Raw genomic sequence first — 23614 nt, 5'->3', positions numbered from 1 at the left:
GCCTAGTGGTTAAAGCGTTTGCTCGTCACGCTGAACACCAGAGTTAGATTCCCCACATGGATACATGTGTGAAGCCCATTTCTAGTGTCCCCCACTATGATATTGCTGGAATATTGCTTAAAGCAGGGAGACTATATAATGGGGTGTTGTAGATCATCCCTGCTAAAAGCAGGGAGACTATATAACGGGGTGTTGTAGATTATCCCTGCTAAAAGCAAGGGAGACTATATAACGGGGTGTTGTAGATTATCCCTGCTAAAAGCAGGGAGACTATATAATGGGGTGTTGTAGATTATCCCTGCTAAAAGCGACGTTAAACCATACTCACTCACTTAGTGGGACGTGTGATTGGTCCTGCACCTTTTAGAAGCCATTAGACATGTGACTGGTTGTGCACCATTGAGAAGTCAAGTGAGACATGTGACTGGTTGTGCACCCTATGAGAAGCCAGTGTGTTGTAGACTGGTTGTGCAAAAGCTTGAGAGACTATATAGCAGGGTGTTGTGGTTGTGCACCCTTAAAGCCAGTACCCTGCTAAAGGCAGGGATGTGACTGGTTGTGCACCCTTGAGAAGCCAGTGTTATCCGTGTGACTGGTTGTGCACCCTTTAAGAAGCTATGAGACATGTGACTGGTTGTGCACCCTTGAGAAGACAGTGTGACTGTAGATTACTGGTTGTGCAGCCTTGAGAAGCCAGTGAGACTATATGACTGGTTGTGCACCCTTGTAGATTATCTCTGAGACATGTGAGGTTGTGCAGACTATAATAGCCAGTGTTGTAGATTATCCTGGTTGTGTACCCCTTGAGAAGCCAGTGTAGACATGTCTCTGGTAAAAGCAGGGAGAAGCTATATAATGGGGTGTTGACTGATTGTGCACCCTAAAAGCAGTGAGACATATAACACCCTTTGAGAAGCCAGTGTGATGTGTGACTGGTTGTGCAGCCTTGAGAAGCCAGTGAGACTGGACATGATTATGCACCCTAAGAAGCCAGTGAGACATGTGACTGGTTGAAAAGCCATACTCACTGTGACTGGTCATGCACTTAGTGGGCGAGACATGTGACTGGTCATGCAGCACCTTTGAGAAGCCATTAGACATGTGACTGGTTGTGCACCCTTGAGAAGCCAGTGAGACATGTGACTGGTTGTGCACCCTTGAGAAGCCAGTGAGACATGTGACTGGTTGTGCACCCTTGAGAAGCCAGTGAGACATGTGACTGGTTGTGAGCCAGTGAGACATGTGACTGGTTGTGCACCCTTGAGAAGCCAGTGAGACGTGTGACTGGTTGTGCACCCTTGAGAAGCCAGTGAGACATGTGACTGGTTGTGCACCCTTGAGAAGCCATCTGACTGGTTGTGCACCCTTGAGACATGTGACTGGTTGTGCACCCTTGAGACACCAGTGTGACATGTGACTGGTTGTGCATCTCTGAGAAGTCCATTGGGATTCACTAGAACAGTGTAGATATGCAATTTGTCCAACATCCAGCTGACAAACAGATGGTATAACTGGAATACTGTTCTCAGTGGTGTTAACCCAGTCCATGGCGCCGACAGCTGCTGTACAGTATTTTTATCCTTTATGTTTATGAAAGAACTGTTAACCTGTCGTAATAATTGAGGTTCTTTTCAGGCTAAAGTATCCCTTGAGCGGATTAGCAAGTTTCTGAGGCATGATGACCTAGATGAAACAAGTATTTCACACAGTCAGCACTTTGGTGAGTTTAGCTGTATGGACGCCATCAAGTTTCACCATACAAGAATAGCTGAAATGTATCAAATTAGCGTGTTAGTTATTGGCCACAGACATGACATTTTGTTATTGACTTTTTCCTTTGTTACTACATGGTATCTATACATTGTAGGGGTGTCTGTACACAATGTGTTGCCTTTCAGAAGCTATCGCAACATGAATCCAGAATTTGTATATTTAGTATGTCTGATATACCCCTGTTAAAGTAGTGTGTATATTCATTTAGAAAAACTCTTCTTGGACCTGTATGCTATTGTAAAGCAGAAATGTTGTGTATATCATACAAGCTAGGTGTCAATCTAATAAAATATAATATAGAGCACAGTTCCCATCAAGTCATTTTTCTGTAAGGACATTTGTTCAATCTTTTACAGATCATGCAGTTACTATGGAGAATGCTTCTTTTACCTGGGAACCTGAGCTGGATCCATGGCTGCAAAAGTAAACCATCCATGTGATTGTTATTACATCCAGGTTAATGTAGACTTGTAACTTTTAGACATTTACAGAAATATATAGTTTTGATATGCGAACAGAGGTTGTAGATTAAGAACCAGAATGTTTACACTTGAATGTAAATTGAAAAACCAGAGGCTTTATTTTGTCTCATTTTCAAAGAATCAACCTCAACATCCCTGAAGGCAGCTTGGTGGCAGTGGTGGGTCAGGTGGGGGCGGGGAAGTCATCCCTGATGTCCGCCATGCTGGGGGAGATGGAGAAGGTGGAGGGATTCGTCAACATGAAGGTATGTTATGCCTAGAGTCAGGGTTTTTTATATTCAGTTTATTGCGGTGGAAGGTTTGATTAATGTTCATTGAATATTTCCAACCATATTAGGGGTGATAAGTTTTTCTGCACATGTTACCAGGGAAGTATAGCCTATGTTCCGCAACAAGCCTGGATCCAGAACGAAACCCTGCAGAACAACATCCTGTTTGGGAAGCCAATGGATAAAGAGCTATATGACAAAGTGGTCAGTGCCTGTGCTTTAAACAAAGATCTGGAAATATTATCAGGAGGAGACCAAACAGAAATAGGAGAGAAGGTAAATACATTACACTAAAGTATTTCATCCATTGTCTTTCCTGACACAACGAAGTGTGTATATATTCTGAATATTTTCAGAAAGCAATTAACCTACTCATAGTTCTTTGCTTAAATAATTCATAATTTACATTTTCTGGAGAAAAATGGACATTCTACTTGTTCCATATCTTGATATCAGGGGATCAACTTGATTCTGCCTATTCAGAGCTGTCTATTGTGTCGTGAGTTTTCTATTTGTTCGCTATCTTGACATCAGGGCATCAACCTGAGTCGGATCAACTTGATTCTGCCTATTCAGAGCTGTCTATTGTGTCGTGAGTTTTCTATTTGTTCGCTATCTTGACATCAGGGCATCAACCTGAGTGGGATCAACTTGATTCTGCCTATTCAGAGCTGTCTATTGTGTCGTGTGTTTTCTATTTGTTCGCTATCTTGACATCAGGGCATCAACCTGAGTGGGATCAACTTGATTCTGCCTATTCAGAGCTGTCTATTGTGTCGTGTGTTTTCTATTTGTTCCCTATCTTGACATCAGGGCATCAACCTGAGTGGAGGACAGAAGCAGAGAGTGTCACTAGCCAGAGCTGTCTACAATGATGCTGATATCTACCTCCTGGATGATCCTCTCAGTGCTGTCGACAGCCATGTTGGCAAACACATCTTTCAGCACCTTGTAGGACATGATGGGTTGTTGAAATCAAAGGTACCGGTACTACAGCATAAGATGGACCCGTCTGTTTACTCATGAAATTATGGTACATTATACATATTTACTGTTTTGGCTTGTTTAAGTCTAGACATACTAAACAAACACAGCACTCAACAAGCATCATTTAGATGTTACACATTCTGATCATTGGATCACTCTATTGGAACCAAATATAGAAATATATGAAATGCAGAGAGCAGCAATATTGTTCCAATATTGTTCCTCTAAATGTACATAAGTATTACCCAGTTCAATGGTATAAGCATTCAAATTACATTCCTAGCTCCAAGTGGAGTAGGTAACTAAACTACACAACGCTTATGTCCATTAAATGCCCTGTGTATAAACGATTGTTGTTTTTAATGTTGCAGACACGAATCCTGGTTACCCATGGCGTGCACTGGCTGCCACAAGTGGACACAATAATTGTTCTGACCAAAGGCCAAATCTCTGAGATCGGAACATATGAGGAACTCATGACTCACAATGGTGCCTTTGCCCAGTTCCTGACTACCTATCTCACTCAGCACAATGATGAAGACAGTGAAGGGGAGGATGAGGAAGATGAAGGCAAGTATTCAGATTTGTGGGGAGAAATGTTACACTCGGTTGTCACCTTATGGAGATTCAAGGGCACCATCACATGCTAGTCATGGAAACCAACATACATAGACGAAGATGGTCACAGTAGCTGAGCATAGATACTGTGCATGTATGAATCGTTCACCTGTGATGTCAATGTCACAGGCTATTGTCCAGTTTTATTATGATAAGAGTAAATTAGCATATGAGCTGAGTGGCGATAGTTCAATCAAGCCACTCGAAGGTCAACGTTAGAAATTAGGATGCTTTTAAGACCAGTCCAGATGACTTGTTCAAACCTTATTTCAGTTGTCCTCAGAGTTTGTTGCTACTTCTGCTTGAAGAAGAAGAAAATGTTTACTATGTTCACACTTTCTCACGGTTTTACTCAGTTCCATATATTATCCCCCCCTCTTTCCCCGCGCGTTTAGCGCGAAGCGGGGGATATAGTATTAGGCTCCGTACGTCCGTACGAATTAAAATATCTTAAGAACCATTGACTGGATTCTTTTCATACTTGTTACCTAGGTTCATCACAGTATAAGAAAGGTACCAGTCAGGTTTGGTGACCTTGACCTTCATTTCAAGGTCACCAGGGGACTTAATGTTTTACCCTTGTCAGCAAGAACCCAAGAACCATTGACTGGATTTTCTTGATATTTGACACCAAGCTTCATATAGGGAATGCGCAGGGCCCAGTCGATTTTGGTGACCTTCACGTAATTTTCAAGGTCACAGTGACACTTTGAAGATTTCAGTATGTTAAGATAGTCAGCAAGATATCTCAAGAATGGTTCACTGGATTGTCTTCATAGATTTTCAAGACTTCTCTTAAATGTTTTTTGATAAGCAATTTCTCTATTACTATTTTCTTGTTTTTGTTGACATTTAAGTTCATCTTAAACTAAGGCCTTCACTTTCATTACTCTTTAAGTTTGATTTGATAATTTGCAGCGGGGGATTATGTCACCTTAGTGACAACTGCTTGTTTATAATCTGAACTACCAGTCTTGAATCAAATAGTGAGTAAACAAGGGTTCATGCTGTCATTCACAACATTCCAGCAAAGATACAGCAAGCTGCATGACTGTGCATGATTATGTAGATCCTTATCTCAGTCAGAAAACAATACATGTTAACATAAACATTAATTTACCAATGCTCACTGACTTACTAAGACAGATAGATGGGAGTTAGTCTACTGATCCGGACACTATGGACATCATCTGTTGAGAACATCTGAAAGATACCTGTTTCCTTTCATGACAGGGGCACAGAGCGTCTGTGTATGTGGAGTAAACTTGGGTGTTCACATCCCAGATTGAATATGTTATGACTCTTGGTTTGCAGTACTATACCCTAGTGTGGGCGGACTAAATGCAGTATCCTATTAGCCTGAGACTACATTCTGCTGTGGGCTAGTGAAAGTCCTGATGTCACTCCTGCAAGTCTTTGTAAAATTTAAAATTGAACATACGAATGATACTATTCATATGATTGGAAGGAGAATATAACAAGTGACATATGTATTTCAGCCCAGGCAATCAGGAAGGATATGTTGGAGCGACTCACATCTGTGACATCTGAGACTGAGACATCAGGGGATGAGATGATGATGGGTCACATCATGAGCAGAATCAGGAGGTAGGTCAGTGAACCATTACCTGCCCCAAACAGGAACCATCACTGGTATCCATAAAAGGGCTGAATGGAAGCTGATGTTTCATTCCTCAATGTGCATTTTAATTCAATGCAATCTTAGTTAGGAAAAGATCACTAACAGAGTTCTTTAGTTCTGAAAAATAGCTTCTTAGACTACCTTTCCCTGGTGTCTAAAATATTAATGTTGCTTATCTCAACATGTGCAAGCACCTGCTAAAGATCAAACACTCACTGTTGATCCCAGGCAGTCATCAATGCTCAGTGATGGACAGTCAGCTGACCCTTGCTCTCCAGGTGTCACTGAGACGAAGAAAGAAGTATGGTGATAAGGTTGATGCTCCCAAAGTAGGTCACCTCATTGAGGAGGAGGAGGTCGAAGTTGGCACGGTAGGTAGAGTACATGCCCCACATTCACTGCAACAGAGATACTATCCCACTGATTTTTCACATTTATATCTACAATTTATGTAGCTAATATGTGAAAGTGTGAAATATCTGTAAACTAAGTTCGACCTAACTATAGTCTCAGTGGTAGAGAGATAGGAAACATAGAAAAAGGACTTTACTGAGGAGAGCTTAGTGCAGAAATAAGCAATGCAGGTTTTTTCTAAATCCAAAGCGACTTATTTGGAGCAGACCATGATTTTATGCATATTAGTGTGCGATGATAATGTATTGCAAAGGACACTTTTTAAATACCCATTTCAAAAATAAATTTATCTTCATTATAAACGATAGCTGACGTAAACATTAATAACTTTAATACTGAAACTATTTAGGATGTAGCTACCATGAAGTCTCACTATCACTACAAAAAGAAACAGTTAGGAGGGGTCGTCTCAAACAGTGTGTCAGGACTGGTGTCACAGACGGTGGTTGGGGTCGGGCTGGGCGATAGAGATATCAGCTGAGATAAGATAATCCTTTAGGGGAAATAGACTGGGGAAGCAAACGGCATGTCACGACAATTTACAAATACTATCCAGTCCTGTCGATCATCGGGTGGTCATGCCACCTATATATTTTAAGACATTTAATACGAAGGCTGATGTAAGCTTTTCTATGGGTATCATTCTCTTTTACATATCTCCACATAAACTTTGTGAAAAAAAGACACGTAAGATGTCAATCAATAGATAAGACATATTCAACACACATGAGAAAGCATAAAATATCTTTGAGATGACCCCTTGTGCCCGTAGGCAGCACATGCATTTCATGCCAGGTGAGTCGACGGTCTGTCGTCATACCTGGCTGAGCGACCTAATTGATGTATTGTTTTCAGCAGCTATTGGTATTTTTTCAAAGTTTTGCCCAATTTTACGAGTAAACATGCTTTTCTGGATATCCTATTGTGCATTCCACTGAACGCCCAGTTAGGCAGATGTGGGTTCTTTAGACATATGCTATTGCAATTCTGTAAATTTTAGGGATACAGAGTTACAGCCTAAAAGTTTTTTTCTATTTCCGACAGTACTTTTGTCCTAGATAATGTTCAGGGGCCGATACAGCTTTTTGAGAAAGGTGGGGGATGAACACACTTGAGAGAGGGGGTGGGTGCACACTCTTCACGGGTCATTTCATAAACTTTCAGGACAAAAGGGGTGCTACCCCTGCAAACCCCACCACCACCACCACCAACCGCCCATCCCCCAATCCGCCTATGGCGTTCTTTGCATAAGGACAGTCATAAATCCCATACTTCATTTGCTGATAACAGCCATTGTGATGCTCACTCAGTAGAACAACATCCAGTCCTTTTGTCATCGACCCCAAACATGTAATATTCTGCAAATGTAGGGGAGACCGGGGACCATTGGGACACCCCACAAAACCACTATTTATTGGTGTGTAATCACATGATCATTTAACCAAAAGGAAGTGATGTCTTATGAATGACATGTTAGGCAGATATCAATTCAATGTAGTCATTCTATTATAATCAAGTCTTCATCAAAATTAATGAATTCGAATTCAATGTTCAAAGGAGTCCTTGCATCTTAAGCTTTGTTAATGAGAGAAGCATTCTCAGTTGTCAGCAATCCAACTGTCAACAATTCAATAAAGGTCTAAATAAATAGGAGATAGATAACAAAATTTGGAGATAGACAGTGTGTGTTTATGGATTTGGAAGCTTCGGTTTTGAGCATTCAGATGTAAAAATGTGTTTCCAACAATGAAATTCTCATTAAAATCTGCAAAGCTGAAAACACATGTTGTTGACATTGTAATATATGAAAAAGTTTTGTAAATTTTCTAAAGCACTCGCTTCTAATATGAACTCTTAAAATGTTGGGCGTTGGGGTAGCCTGGTGGTTAAAGCGTTCGCTCGTCACACCGAAGGCCCGGGTTCGATTCCCCACATGGGTACAATTTGTGAAGCCCATTTCTGGTGTCCCCACCATGATATTGCTGGAATATTGCTAAAAACGGCGTAAAACCATACCCAGTCAGTCAGTCAGTCTTAAAGTGTTAAATTGACATGAGGCCACTCTGGGTTACTCTGACTAAAACCGTGGAAAGAGACGACATCATGCTACAATGGTTGTCATTACAGGCTTAGTTATATATGAAATTCAGTTGGCCAGTAGAATGTGGTAGAAATTACTTAGTCCCTGGGCAACTATCAATCAGACTTGATAGTTTTGTTAATGTGGTGTCCATTTTGACATGCTAAATGGCATATATTTTTTGGAGTGAAAGAAAAAAAGATGATGAGCAGTCGTATGCAGTCAATTTATCAACCAGGCAGACTACAGCACACATTCCAGATGAAATAATATTATACTAGCCTTATCATAAACCTTATATTATTGACTGAAAATTTATGTTCATTAGCTTCCCCAGATTCAAACACAGCAGACAACACCAACTACCAAGGATCACACTTAATTTTTAACACTCGTGTGTGTGTGTGTGTATGAAGGTATAAAGCACCTGATTAACTTATGAATAACTTTATCCTAAATATATGTGAACAATTTACATTATCTTGTCTCACACATAAATGTCGTTTTCTGATTGGCTGAGTGCTCTTCTATCATATCAATGTACCCCACTTACAAGCGAGTAACATTTGCTATGTACCCGCTGGGAATGCCAAACTCATTTGGTACTTCGTAGTAGTAATTCTTTATCTCGAATAACATTGAATCACGTATGATGTACGGGAATTATCCATGTTTTGCGAATGCAAATCGATGGACAGGAGATAACTCTAAATTTGATTTTTTGTCGTCTGGTACACCATGCTATGATCCGATACCCGTGCTTCAAACAATTCAAAATTAACCCTAAGGTGTTCGGTAAGATAAATACGTTGTTCATTGGTCCCTCGCGGCCCATGGGTTGATGTAGCCCTTTGGGCTCAGGGAACATAAACAAACATCAAGGGTACATCAACCCATGCCCCCCTCGTGACCAGTGAACAACTTATAATGTCCCTATGACACAACACTCCTCATTATAGCCTGAGTAGGCACTGCCATGGTTACAGTACTTGTAGATATTTAGTTGACTGATAGTGTTAGCCACAGAAAAATTACAGTGTAAAAGCTTTACAGTTTCACTGACCATCTCATTCTTGACACTTAAGTTTAACCTTTTTCTTCCAAAGATTTATAATTAGTGATATGACATACTTCTAATTTGTGTCCTCAAAATCTCTCAGCTACAGTGCCTTCTCCTAGCAGACGGCCATCTTCACCTTGATCTGTACTAGCAGCTCCTCTGGTGGAGGAAATGTGGAACATAACTAAGGGGAATAACTCTGGTCATCACTGTAGCTAACCCTTGTTTATGTTTGATGGTCATGGAATCAAGTTCAAATCTCATTTTGTTCATTTTTCTATTTTATTTTAACCTGTATATATGATATATTTTTTTTCTCTTCTGAAATTCCAGATAAATCAAAGAAAGTGAAAAATTAAGGCTTTGCTAGTTAGTGGGGGTGCATTTTTGTCAACATGATGCAATTCTACCAATGCAGTTTGCACCTGTGTTATTCCACCTGTGCTATTTCACTGAAATTGTAAATATGTGACAGGCATACCAACTGTCGCCAAGCTAAGATAATGATGATCTCCTGTGTTTGATTGCAGATTAAATTCCAAGTGTTCCTGAGCTACTTAAAGGCGCTTGGTCTCTGGAACATGGTATTGGCCTTGTCCATGTTCGTGTTGTACGAGGCCTTCCAGGTATCGGGCCAGATCTGGCTGAGTCAGTGGACAGACGATGTCACCCTTGGCAACACCAGCCTGCTACCCAACAGCACGGAGAGGAGGCAGTACAATGACTACTACATGGGAATATATGGCCTGTTTGGTGCATTACAGGGTGGGTATAGCCTCAGAGTTTGATAGATGACAAAGATACATTTGAACTTTAGGGTACAGTCAAAGATAGAACTTTAGGGATTTGATTTGATTTGTTTTCATTTTGTTAGCTTTTGGATATGTAAATGTAATATTTCTTTCAGTATTAAACAGAAATAACATTCTAAATTTAAAATTTGTTTCATCTATCGATATCCAATCCATGATAATGATAAGACTGATACACTGAAGGTTATTGCAACCAGTTCTGATGAGTGGCCATGTTGGAATTGATTTGTATTTGAAAACAGAGACTGATAAACTGATGCAAGTTCATTGCTAAAGGTTTATAAATTATGATGAGTCCATGTTCAACAGCAATGTTCAGCACATTTCACATTTTTTAAACATTTAAACAATATTGCGCTGAATAAGGTGATAATCTAGTATGTAAGATAACAAATACTGACTTATGTTCTCATATTAGCATAAAATTAGGTGCGTTATGTCGAGCACAACAAAGATGTGTTCTTTGCAATTAAAGATTTTATAAAAAATTACTGATTCAACATTTTTATCAATATGGAAATGATCTATGTGGAACATATCTGGTAATAAATTCTAAAAGTTTGCTGAAAACACTTTGCATTATGTAAACTATTTGTGTATATTAGGGGTAGCCTAGAGATTAAAGCGTTCACTCGTCACGACGACGACCTGGGTTCGATTCCCCACATGGGTACAATATGTGTGAGGCCGGCCATTTCTGGTGTCCCTCAGTGTGATATTGCTGGAATATTGATAAAACTAAAACTAAACTCACTCACCTACTCATGTATAACAATCATAAATGTATGCATGCAGTGTACATCCACATACAAATAATTACATTGATTGTATTTGAGTGAAGGCGAAAATGTATCCTTCTCTCAAACAATTTTTATAAATGTTGCTGTGAACATCAGAATTGAAGAATTGTTTAAAATCATGGGCTATAATATATCTATGATGAGCAATATCATGAGATGAACAGCTTTGAGAAATTGCAAGGTGCATGACTGTGAAAATAGATTTGCTTCTGTTACCCAAATAAGATATCTCAACTCAAATAGTAGTCAAAAACATTGTGTAGGGGAAAATGGGAACATGTTATACTCCATCAGTGTGGTAGTGTAGCCTGATGGTGAAAGCATCGCCTTCACACACTGAAGACCCTCGTCCAATTCACTACATGGGTACAATATGTGAAGCCCATTTCTGGTCCCCCCATCCCCACCCCCCAACTATGGTTGGAAAATAAGCATGCTCACTCACTATACCTCTGTTTATTCACAGCTCTCTTCGTCCTTGGCTATGCTTTCCTAATTCACATCCGATCTGTGTATGCCTCCCGCATCCTACATCACAAGATGCTCACCAATGTTCTTCGAGTACCTATGTCCTTCTTTGACACTACCCCGATTGGCCGCATCTTGAACAGGTTCTCCCAGGACTGCGATGTCATGGACAACCAGCTGCCCATCACCATGGAGATCTGGACCGATTTAGTTGCCCGCTTTATTGCAACAGTCATCATCATCAGTTACAGCACTCCCATATTCCTTGCACCGATTGTTCCTCTCTTCATCCTGTATGTGTTTATCCAGGTGGGTTACGGGTGGTGAGTAGCCTAATGGCTGAAGACCTGGGTTCAATTCCCCACATGGGTACAATGTGTGAAGCCCATTCTGGTGTCCCCTGTCGTGATATTGCTTGAATATTGCTAAACGCATCATAAAACCATACTCACTCACTCCCTCCAGGCGGGTTACATTCCTGGGCCTAGATTTTCGAAGCTCTCTTAGCGCTAAGATAGTCATAAGTTAATGTTAATGTATGACACTTACGACTATCTTAGCTCTAAGAGAGCTTCGAAAATCTAGGCCCAGGGGGAAATCTGTGGCAGAATTGAACCTCAAAACCTTTTCCTTTCCATGGGAAATCTTTTGCAGATTGGGACACAGAATATTTGACTGGGAAATATCTGGGTCATTATGGGACTACAGGACTGTGACTTGTTTGGAGGGCAATCTGGGGTAGAACTGAACTAATGAACCCTTTGGGTCCGCGAAGGTCCGGGTTAAAATATTGATCTTCAGTAACCCATGCTTGTCGTAAGAGGCGACTAACGGGATCAGGTGGTCAGGCTCGCTGACTTGGTTGACACATGTCATCAGTTCCCACTTGCTCAGATCGATGCTTGTGCTGTTGATCACTGGATTGTCTGGTCCAGACTCGATTATTTCCAAACCGCCTCCATATAGCTGGAATATTGCAGAGTGCGGCGTAAAACTAAACTCACTCACTCACTAATGAACCCTTTGCTTGTCCTGAGAAGCCCCTATTACCATGCTTCTCTGAATTAATTCGGACATATGAAGTAGAAAATGTCTATTGAAATATTGTTTCTAAGGAAAGTGAAGTCCATTTCTGGTGTCTCCTGCCATGATGTTGCTGGAATATTGCTGAAAAGCGGCCTAAAAACATACTCACTCACTCACTCTAAGGAGAAATAAGATTTATTCAGCAAACTGTTTTCATATTTGAACTTCTTGGATCATTAATATAGAAACATTTCCAAGTATAGTATGAGATCTAAAAAATGTCTGAATGGTATACTGAAACATTGCAGAGATTCTACGTGACAACATCCAGACAGTTGAAGCGACTGGAGTTGAAGACACGATCCCCAATCTTCAGTCAGTTCAGCGAGACGTTGTCTGGAGTGAGCGTCATCAGGGCATACAAGGCCCAGGACAGATTTATCCTGGAGTCTGAGGCAAAGGTGGACATGAACAACAGATTTGTCTACAGCGGCATTGCAGCCAGCAGGTCAGACACTGTAGTCAAGCCCATGAGAACTAGATGTACCAGTTTGAACTGAGGACACGTTATCTATGTGGTTAATGACTCGCACTTCATTTGTTACTTTGTATATATACAAATACGTGATAACCTCTGACTCTGAATACTGATAATGCAAATATGATTTTTTTTATGTCTGCATCATGAAGACCCTTGTTAGGTTAGATGCGTCTCCTTTCGTCATTACGTCCGATTCACATGCATGGATGCTATTCTTTGAAAACCTTGAGGCAAAAAATTCAAAGTGCCAGACGCCAGGGTTTTTTCTCACATGGCAAACTTGATAATGAGTTCTGAAGGATTGAAACAAATGAAAAAAAAATTATGTCTCTTTTTCTATAGAACCAATAATATTTCTGCAATGCTTCTTTACTGTTAACTAAAATCTTCAAACCTCCTGACCAGGTGGGTCAGTGTCCGTATGGAATTCTTGGGGTCAATTATCGTCCTGCTGGCGGCTGTGCTGTCAGTGGCCACTCGGGACACAGTGACCGGAGGAGTTGTTGGACTCTCGCTGTCGTATGCCACAGAGGTCAGTTGCAGTTATATTACAACCTCAAGGCACCCTAATTATTTCTTAGTGGGTTCAGGGCAGAGGGGTAACTTAGTGGTTAAAGCATCTGCTGATTACGCCAAAGACCCATGTTCAATTCCCCCCACATGGGTACAATGTGTGATGCCCATTTCTGGTGTGCCAGATGCTTTTCATTGTGTTGGGGCTGTGTGGTAGCCTAGTAGGGAAAGTGTTCGTTCGTCACGCGACCCGAGTTCGATTCCCCACATTTCTGGTGTCCCCCGCCATGATATTGCTGGAATATTGCTAAAAGTGGCTTAAAACCTTGCTTGCTCACTCACTCACTCACTCACTCACTCACTCACTCACTCACTCCTCACTCACTCACTCACTCACTCACTCACATTTAGTACATTTCACTGCTTAGATCTCTGCAATGGTTGGTTGACTCGAAGCTGTTGAGACATCTGGAGCAAGTCATACCTGGTTATCTATTTTATGGAGTCCATTTTCCATCCTTTCATTAACATATCAGTTAATATTAAGTAAGTGCTATGTTTTGGGTGGCCCTTATTATCATCATTAATTATATTGTCATCAACATTATCATTAATGATCTGTAATCCATTTTATGTGTTTTTACATACTTGCTGTCAGACTTCATATTAGCCCTTGTTTGTGGTTATCTGGGTTTTTTTATGTCGTTTAGATTCTAGGAGTCTTAACATTCCTGACACGGCTGACATCCGAGGTGGAGACGATGATAGTGTCAGTAGAGAGGATACAGGAGTACACCCAGCTCAAGGAGGAGGTAAAGTACTTCATGATAGATATGTTGGACATTTGAACATTGTGTTACCAAGTTATTATCCCCTGCAAAATGCATTGAGGGGGATAATAACTTGGTAAAACAATTAAAATGGACTCTGTCCATGCATCCGTGCGTCCTTCCGTGCACTTTTGTCTTTTCCGGAGCATAACTCTAACACCGTTCAATATTTCTTCACCAAACTTGGCACATACATAGATCTGGTAGTCTACTGGTTTTTTTTACTAGTTTTGGATTTCTGAATGAAACATGTTTTTGCATTTCCATGGCAACAAGTTTGACTTTGACTGAAATTGGTGGAAGTGCTCTTTTCCAGAGCAGAACTTAAAAACTATTCACTGTTTCATCACGAAATTTCATACATAGGTAGGTCTAGTGGTGAATTGGTGCCTTTTGCTAGTTTTGGATTCTGAATCAAATGGTTTTCTTTGTGTTTCCATGGCAACAATTTTGGCTTCAACTGAATTTGGTGGTAGTGCTCCTTTCTGGAGCAGAACTTTGAAACCTTTCAGTACTCTCCTCCCACTTAGCTATATACACGCCATATACACGCCAAAACATTTGACATAATCATAACTCGTAGACATATTCATGAAGAGTATTTTTCCATTGCGGGGGATATTGATGACTTTGTCTTCTTATTATACTTACATCACGTGTCATGTGACATCACCCTCATGGTCAGGTGTATGGATCGTTTGCTTTGACATCAGAAGGCTGGTGGTTTTATCTAAACGATGGCATGGTACTTAATGAAGCGTTGATATATATCTTTAAAACAATATTTTAGTTTAATTTTACTCACCAAACCACAAGAATAAGCTACAACCATTGTGCTAAACCCAATGTTAGAGTCAGGGTACATGATCTGAGAATCAGTCCAAATCTTACATGTATGATGGTATGTTTTGCCAGGCTGCTGCACGTATTGAAGAAACAAGTCCCCCACACAGCTGGCCTCACGTTGGCGCCGTGACCTTCAACAACTACAGCACTCGTTATCGACCCGGGTTGGACCTCATCCTCAAGGACATCAGTTTCTCTGTCAATCCTGGAGAGAAGGTCAGAAGCAAGCTTACTAACATTGTGTAAACATACTTTCAGGGCTGATAAAGTTTTTACAAAACTGGATACATGAAATTTATATGACCATTAGACAAGGTGTTTCATGATGACAGTAATGGACATGTAATCTACACGGTTTTATCACACAGGATCAGTAGATCAAAGTACCACAATTTATCTATTTCTGATTGACAATTTTGATATGCAGGATTTCTTATAATAGTTAAACCCTCTAGGATTCAGGGGCAAAAGTTGGGCCAGAATCCTCATATTTGTATATTTTTTAACTGGTCACCATTCAGAAAAATCAAGTTTGCAAGATAACCACAGTGTTGATATCACAAACTTGTGTAATCCAGACTGAGGGAAGGGAGATACTACAGTGTTGATATCACAAACTTGTGTAATCCAGACTGACGGAAGGGAGATAACCACAGTGTTGATATCACCAACTTGTGTAATCCAGACTGAGGGAAGGGAGATAACCACAGTGTTGATATCACCAACTTGTGTAATCCAGACTGAGGAGAGGGAGATAACCACAGACAGTGTTTTTATAACATCCTTGTGTATTTCTGATTGTGGTTGTGGTTGGGGAGATAATTACAGACTGTTTGATCCTAACATCCTTGTGTTTATCTGATTGCGGTAGGGGAGATAATCAGTCAGTCTTTAATCCTTATATCCTTGTGTAGTGCAGACTGTGGTAGGGGAGATAACCACAGGCTGTGTTTGATCCTAACATCCTTGTACTCCAGGTGGGCATTGTGGGCAGGACAGGTGCTGGGAAGTCATCTCTCACCCTGTCACTGTTCCGACTGATCGAGGCGGCAGGAGGGGAGATCGTCATAGATGGAGTTAGCATTAACTCTCTTGGACTTCATGATCTCAGAGGCAAACTCACCATACTCCCTCAGGTAAGAATGGACATTTTACTCCAATGAAACTTTAGTCCTTTAGGAGTATTTGCCATTTCTGAATCCAGAACAAGACTTTTCCTGAAGCCACTGCTGGAAATATAATGTGAGTTTTAGTGCCACATTTGATTTTTCTCTATTTAATCAGTAATTTCTTTTCTAATTTCAGGACCCAGTGATATTCACAGGGAGTCTACGCTCCAACCTTGACCCCTTCAGTGAGTATAGCGATAAGGAGTTGTGGACAGTCCTGGAGCAGGCTCACCTGAAGCAGTTCATACTGACGTTCCCAGACACCATTCACCATGAGTGTGGGGAGGAAGGGAGAGAACTTCAGGTCAGATTACATGCATCTCTGTATACCACTGCACCATCATGGTAATAAATACTGGGTCTTCACACCATGCTTTGTGGTTGTTGACAAACTGTGCTAGATCTGAGGAATGTCAGTGGAATATCACAGTGGTGCAGACATTTGATAAGAAATGTAATATGATGCAGTCTGTGGATTGTTGCCACACAATGCCCAGTAGATTTTTGCCACACAATGCCCAATAGATTGTTGCCCCACAATGCCCAATAGATTGTTGCCACACAATTCCCAATAGATTGTTGCCACACAATGCCCAAAAATGATGCGGTCTGTGGATTGTTACCACACAATGCCCAATAGATTGTTGCCCCACAATGCCCAATAGATTGTTGCCACACAATGCCCAATAGATTGTTGCCACACAATGCCCAACAGATTGTTGCCCCACAATGCCCAATAGATTGTTGCCCCACAATGCCCAATAGATTGTTGCCACACAATTCCCAATAGATTGTTGCCACACAATGCCCAATAGATTGTTGCCACACAATGCCCAATAGATTGTTGCCCCACAATGCCCAATGGATTGTTGCCCCACAATGCCCAATAGATTGTTGCCCCACAATGCCCAATAGATTGTTGCCCCACAATGCCCAATAGATTGTTGCCCCACAATGCCCAATAGATTGTTGCCCCACAATGCCCAATAGATTGTTGCCACACAATGCCCAATAGATTGTTGCCACACAATGCCCAATAGATTGTTGCCACACAATGCCCAATAGATTGTTGCCCCACAATGCCCAATAGATTGTTGTCACACAATGCCCAATAGATTGTTGCCCCACAATGCCCAATAGATTGTTTACATACAATGCCCAATAGATTGTTGCCCCACAATGCCCAATAGATTGTTTACACACAATGCCCACTAGATTGTTGCCCCGCAATGCCCAATAGATTGTTGCCCCACAATTCCCAATAGATTGTTTACACACAATGCCCAATAGATTGTTGCCACACAATGCCCAAAGATGCAAACCATGGTTTGTTGTCATAAAATTCCCAATGATGTGGTCTGTTGATTAATGCTACAAAGTGAGAGGGAAGGAAAAGGACAGAAGCTCTCGCTACTACACCAGTCATGTAGTACATGCCCATTAAGGTGTATCAGACTCCATAGTGTTGGTTTGTACAGTCTACTCCAAACATCCACAAACACAAGGCACAACTGTTACCCATCATACTACACAGTATGCAATATAATATATGCAGCAATCATAAATAGACAGATATATCCATACCTTTAACTGTAAAACTTATCATCCTTTTGCTGAGAATGTATGGATGTCCATTGGTTTCTTCCAGGAATGGAAGTGGTTGTCACAACCTGCTTTGACTCTAAATAAGATGTTTATTTTCATGAAAGTGGTCTTCATCTCATGTTGATGCCAGTGAAGAGGCAGAGCACTCTCTTACATGAGTTTATTCACCATCATCACTATCATGTTTTCAGTGTTGGACAGAGACAGCTAGTATGTCTGGCCAGAACTCTACTGAGGAACACCAAGATCCTGGTTCTGGATGAAGCTACAGCAGCCGTTGACATGGAAACGGATGACCTGATCCAGCAGACCATCAGGTCAGAGTTCAAGGACTGTACTGTGTTGACCATCGCCCACAGACTCAACACAGTCATGGACTATGACAGGTGAGTATATTTTCGTTTGTATTTCTCTTGCCATAGTATTAAATCAACATAAGGTCATCTTTAAGGATGTCCTTGGGATTGTGGTTTTGATTTAACAGTTTGTTTCATATGTGAACATTATGGTTGAGTAACACATGAAAAAAATATATCATTTCACTAGAAAAGACATCTTATTGACACAGTGGATATGTAGGGTACCGGTAGATATATGCACTTATACCACATGTTTGCCGCTGGTGCCAAATGTGACTCATGCAGATTATGATACTTTAACATGCAGATATATTCAAATATTTGGGTATCAAACAAAAACAAAAACTTACCCTGTGCATCTTTACAGGATTCTGGTGCTGGAACAAGGCCGTGTTGCAGAGTACGACACTCCAGAGAATCTGCTGCAACAACCAAACAGTATCTTCTTCAAGATGGCCAAGGATGCTGGACTCGCACAGTGATGTACATCAGATATAACTACTGCAACCAAGGATGCTGGACTCACACAGTGATGTACCGGTACATCAGATATAACTACTGCCACCAAGGATGCTGGACTCACACAGTGATGTACATCAGATATAACTACTGAAACCAAGGATGCAGGACAAACAGAGTGATAGGAATCACACATCGATGACTCCCACCAAGGATGCAGGATTCATACAGGGATGTACATGACACACTGCCAAGTACAAAGGACAACCACTGTGATACACATCAGGAATGATGAATCCCACCAAAGATGCAGGATGAACACATGGAGTGTGTTTCATGCAGAATTGTCACCATTGACTGTTGACACCATGCAGAAATCTGCCATTGCATAGTTTATCATATGCATAATATATGTTTTTCAAAATTCTAGAAGTTGGTTACTACAATAGTATCAGAGGAAGTAGTGGTGTTTGGTTATAGGAATTACAGGGAATGTACTATACAAGACCTTCTCATGACCTGCAGTGCATCCTTTCTCTCCAGGGTCCTTTTGCTCAGAACTATCATAGTTGCAATCAATCTTATATGCCTACATTCAGTTCACAATCACCATACAATTGTTGTATCCCTATTGCACAAGCCAGTCTTAGCGAAATCGTAAGATGGAAAGTTAAGACTGAAATTGTCAACGGTAGAGGTAAGACAATCTTATCTACTTAAGATTAGTCCGGACCATTTGTAAATTAAATTTGGAAGTCAGTGGCAATTGTAGTTGCAGGCTATGATCGCAATCTTCAGGATTTAAATAATTATAGCACTAAGATTCCTTTGTGGTTGTGGTCCCATGGCACCGCTTCCATCAACATGCACTATCTGCTGGACCAATTCTGGTTGTTCTTGTATTATTCTCCCTTGAATTTCACAAACGTTGAGGTAACAGGTAAGGGGGCGAATCGTAATGCATAGAGACAAAGCCACCACCAATTGTAAGGGACGTAATAGTACTGTCCATTAATAGATTTGTAATAACTTTCTTTTGTGGGTCATTCTTTTTTTGACTGTCTTGCAAACTCTGTCGTAGTCAATGGGACTGGCCACCATGTTGATATCACCAATGCCATACTGAGATTGGTTTGTATTAAGCATTTTGAGAGGTTCATTAAACTGAGTAGCAAAACAAATTAAGTTGATAATTTGAAATTGTGTGAACCATTGGAATGTAGTCAGAGATTAGTGATGGTGAGCTTTGCATATGTAGAGATTGACATGAATGGTGACACTTGCAGACAGTTTTTGTGAAGAGGGCATGGACTGCACCTTGCACTAGGATACATTGGCCTTGCTCTTCTGGGTTTTGAGCATCAAGACTCATTAGTCCCTGGTATCAATGTGCAAGCTTTATTGTGTGAAAATATATCAGGAATCAGGTCTATGAGCATCCCATACTAGTCTTGGGCTCCCTTTAGTATCTCATTAAATATTTATGTTGTGATGCTTGTATGAAAACTTTCTGAAAATGAACTTACAGTGTATGACTTATGTATTTGTTGTGGTTAGACACACTACTAAGAACTTCCAATGGAAAAGTATCTTCAAGGATGCTAAAGGTAATGTAGGTTTCAAGATGATTCATACTGATGATGCAAAAAGGGCAATTTTTTGGAATTATGTTGTGACAATAATGAACATGTGGAGAGAATGCTGAATGGTATGTGAAATGTGCTGCAAGCTTGTCAGCTGGGTAACAGAGTATTACAAGGTCAGTCTTGACAGATCTACTGCTGGTGCTATATATAGACTCTATGTTATAACTCAATCTCTTTATTTATCTATATATTCAGTGTGTTTGGGATAAAAAATAAATATCACGATGAGACCAGACCATGTTTTTGTTTTATTGATATTCCATGACTTTATGTCAAGGAGTTTAAATATAATTTATGTTGCTTGGCAACACGAAGGAGCATTTACGATGACAGTATGTAGTACCATGTATTGTATTTTTTATATAATTGTCTTTTGATAACTCTTGAATTCAAGGCGGATAACAAAAATATATTGTCCCTATGAAAATGGAAGCATACTGTAGACAATCAGGTAAGATGTCAGTCTAATAACTGGCCTATGGTGGAATATGGACATTCAGTTGATATGCCAATCTAACTACTGTAAAAAAGGGGAAAAGGCATAATTGTGAGAAACCTTGAATTGTGTAATTCTTCAAATTTGATGTTTCCTCTTTCCACTTACACACTGATTGGCTAGCCAGGAATCTTTTGAAAAGTTCAGATTTTTTCAGGAGATAAGGAAAATACCACATTGTTTCAGATTCTGAACTTTGGGTTTAGCAATAACAACATGACATGTATTGACTGTTGTAGTGCATGTGATAAAAATACATATTATTGTGTCTTTCTCCCTTAAGCTACACAATTAGATCCCCTGGCCATTTACATAATTTGTAAAAAGAAAACTGTCTTCAGTAGTAGAAATAATGGTTTGCATGTTTGGCAATATGTACGCAATATGCCAGCTCATATGGTAATATATGGAAGTACAAAACTTAACTGTCTGATTAACGTTAGAATGAGGTAATGGACATTTATCCCTGGTGAATGCCTTTATAAGCATAGTGATATTTGTAATGTTGTTAAATGACAAACTAACGTGCATTTTCCATGTGCATACTTATGTAAATTGTCTTAGTCATTTTAAGTACACACGACATCTTAACAATCGGCTTTGTGTATCAAGATAACAATATATATCTAAAGCGGATTATTGTAGTTTATAACTGTATGTAAAAATACGTTTTCCTTTGTCTCATGTATTTTGCTGTTGTCCCTTGTGCTTTCATTGTGTTCCTCATTTGAAGAGTAAAATATAACCCATTGTCCGACTTTGATCCGTAATCTGCTTAGACCCCTGAGTACCACGCCCACCGTGAGGTCCCCTACACGTACTGTTTGACAATAGGCTATTTATGTATCATGCAGTTCATTGTTTATGGCAACTGGGTTGCTGTCGTGTGACATAAACCGGCCCTTCTCACCCTACAGTGTCATCAGGAAGTTGGGCTGGCTTGCCCTTTCACACACAGCACAACATACCACTTCTCCATACCACTTCTGCATGGCACTTCAACTTGGTTCTGTATCTAATCAAAAGTGGAATGCAGTAACCCCTATAGCAGAATAAACATTTGTCTGACTCTTACCTGTAATACAGGTAACGGAGGCAATCAGTGTCTATATTGTTGTTTATTACGCTCTGATAACAGTTTTTGTCGAGCAAATACTCGAAATACCTATTGATTATACTGCTCAATCTTGGGAGCATAGTAAGATATGTCGTTTCATTTCAATACATATTCAGCACTTGTATGTACCAGCAGATTACCTGTTGCTACAGTTACCATAGTAACATCACATACTAAACACGTCAGTCGCAAATGAATGTCTAAAACAAGGCCAGTTTAGAAGTTGGTCTTAAGTGTTTGTATTGAAAATTGTTTATTTGTTCGTAGGCAGGTATGAAAGGTATGTACCTGTAAGCTGGAACTTCTTGTGCCACACTTAATACCGACACTAAGAGTTTGTGTCATTTCATTCAGACTTTCTTAGACCTGGTTTGGATTGTAGGCACTGATTGCCCTTCTTCCAAATTTGTAGATATTTGCATTACATTTCGCAACCTGAGTGAGTGAGTGAATTGGTGACATCACGACGAGACTTTACAAGTTGAATCCATGTTTGGAATCGAATCTGAGCCTTGGGCGTGAAGCAAGAATGGCAAAAACATAGCCTGTATTGCTAATCAGCTCAATAGCAAATTATTCCAGGAATATATAAGAATATGTGACGTAATTATTCTCTCTAATTTATTCTAAAATACAAGTATACAGAAACTGCCAGCAACCAAACTTCAGACCAGTATTGTTCCGACAGTATCTGACCGGTAGAATAGAGCAAGGACTTTCAACAGTAGTCCTGTCAATCATACGTCGACACACTCATGGCCCTTGCAGTCTGTTTTACTGGTGTTGTATTGCACCAATCGGTCGTTGCTTGGTTCATGTATCATACAGGCATTACACGTCGTCAAACATTCACAAGTCATTGTTCAGTCTGAAATTGGCAACGACATGAACGTACAGAGCTGCACAATCCCAAAGCCTATTTCTGATCTTGTAGCATGTTGGATTTATGGGTGCGTTTTTGTGATGTATCAACTTTATACATTGTACTCTGTCACTGATTTGTACTCATTTAATTAATTGTTCCGCTTCTTTATAATATTGTTTGTATTTTTAAACATAGTTTTCTATGTTCAAAGTCGTCTTATTTCCCATACATTAAATACAGTCTGTTATTTCAACCAGGGAATAATACCGACTCTCCGATTATACGCTCAGCGTGTCCTTTATGATCAAATGAGGCCAAACACACAAAAATATAAACTGTCAGATGAGTATGATGGTGGGGGTTGCTGTTCAGTTGATGAATATGTTTCCTGGTGAGCTGTGTTTCAGTATTTATCAACCAACGTCCACCGTGCTGCCGCTGGTACTTTGCAGACTGTGGCGTCAAACAACTCACTCACTTTACTTCCCAGGAAGCTGGAAATCGTCTGTACGGTTATACACAGGCCCCGGTAATACCGTAGTGCTTTGAGAATGCTTTACTGTGTGAATTTAGCACGTTATAAATATGCACATTTGATATTTTCATCAGCAACCATCAGGGATATTGTTGACTGGCGTTAAACAAATTTCACTACCACCTAGTATCAATTTCGTTACGACCCTGAGGAGGCATTTAGTTTACAATTGGGCTTGAACAAAGCTGAAAAAGGTCAAACA

General features: G+C 40.3%; 1 protein-coding gene across 1 annotated transcript in view; it reads left to right on the top strand.

The window, feature by feature from the left end:
• The window catches only part of LOC124269432 (multidrug resistance-associated protein 1-like), a 36884-nt gene extending 16250 nt beyond the window's left edge, over positions 1 to 20634 (top strand). Inside the window, exons 14-32 of the mRNA XM_046704437.1 lie at positions 1636 to 1720; positions 2130 to 2196; positions 2374 to 2500; positions 2624 to 2800; positions 3338 to 3505; positions 3883 to 4081; positions 5629 to 5737; positions 6000 to 6026; positions 6067 to 6142; positions 9856 to 10090; positions 11404 to 11714; positions 12740 to 12939; positions 13378 to 13504; positions 14196 to 14297; positions 15231 to 15377; positions 16139 to 16297; positions 16467 to 16629; positions 18123 to 18321; positions 18662 to 20634. Coding sequence (XP_046560393.1) covers positions 1636 to 1720; positions 2130 to 2196; positions 2374 to 2500; positions 2624 to 2800; positions 3338 to 3505; positions 3883 to 4081; positions 5629 to 5737; positions 6000 to 6026; positions 6067 to 6142; positions 9856 to 10090; positions 11404 to 11714; positions 12740 to 12939; positions 13378 to 13504; positions 14196 to 14297; positions 15231 to 15377; positions 16139 to 16297; positions 16467 to 16629; positions 18123 to 18321; positions 18662 to 18776 — 2793 coding nt within the window. The 3' untranslated portion in view covers positions 18777 to 20634. The remainder of the gene's footprint in view (positions 1 to 1635; positions 1721 to 2129; positions 2197 to 2373; positions 2501 to 2623; positions 2801 to 3337; positions 3506 to 3882; positions 4082 to 5628; positions 5738 to 5999; positions 6027 to 6066; positions 6143 to 9855; positions 10091 to 11403; positions 11715 to 12739; positions 12940 to 13377; positions 13505 to 14195; positions 14298 to 15230; positions 15378 to 16138; positions 16298 to 16466; positions 16630 to 18122; positions 18322 to 18661) is intronic.
• Positions 20635 to 23614: the final 2980 nt, after the last annotated feature.

This window comes from Haliotis rubra, unplaced genomic scaffold, assembly GCF_003918875.1.
Source record: "Haliotis rubra isolate DU_JTF1 unplaced genomic scaffold, ASM391887v1 Scf145, whole genome shotgun sequence".
In the NCBI taxonomy this organism is placed as follows: Eukaryota; Metazoa; Mollusca; class Gastropoda; order Lepetellida; family Haliotidae; genus Haliotis; species Haliotis rubra.
The sequence above is the reverse complement of the archived record's forward strand: the minus strand, read 5'-3'. Positions and strand labels throughout refer to the sequence as shown.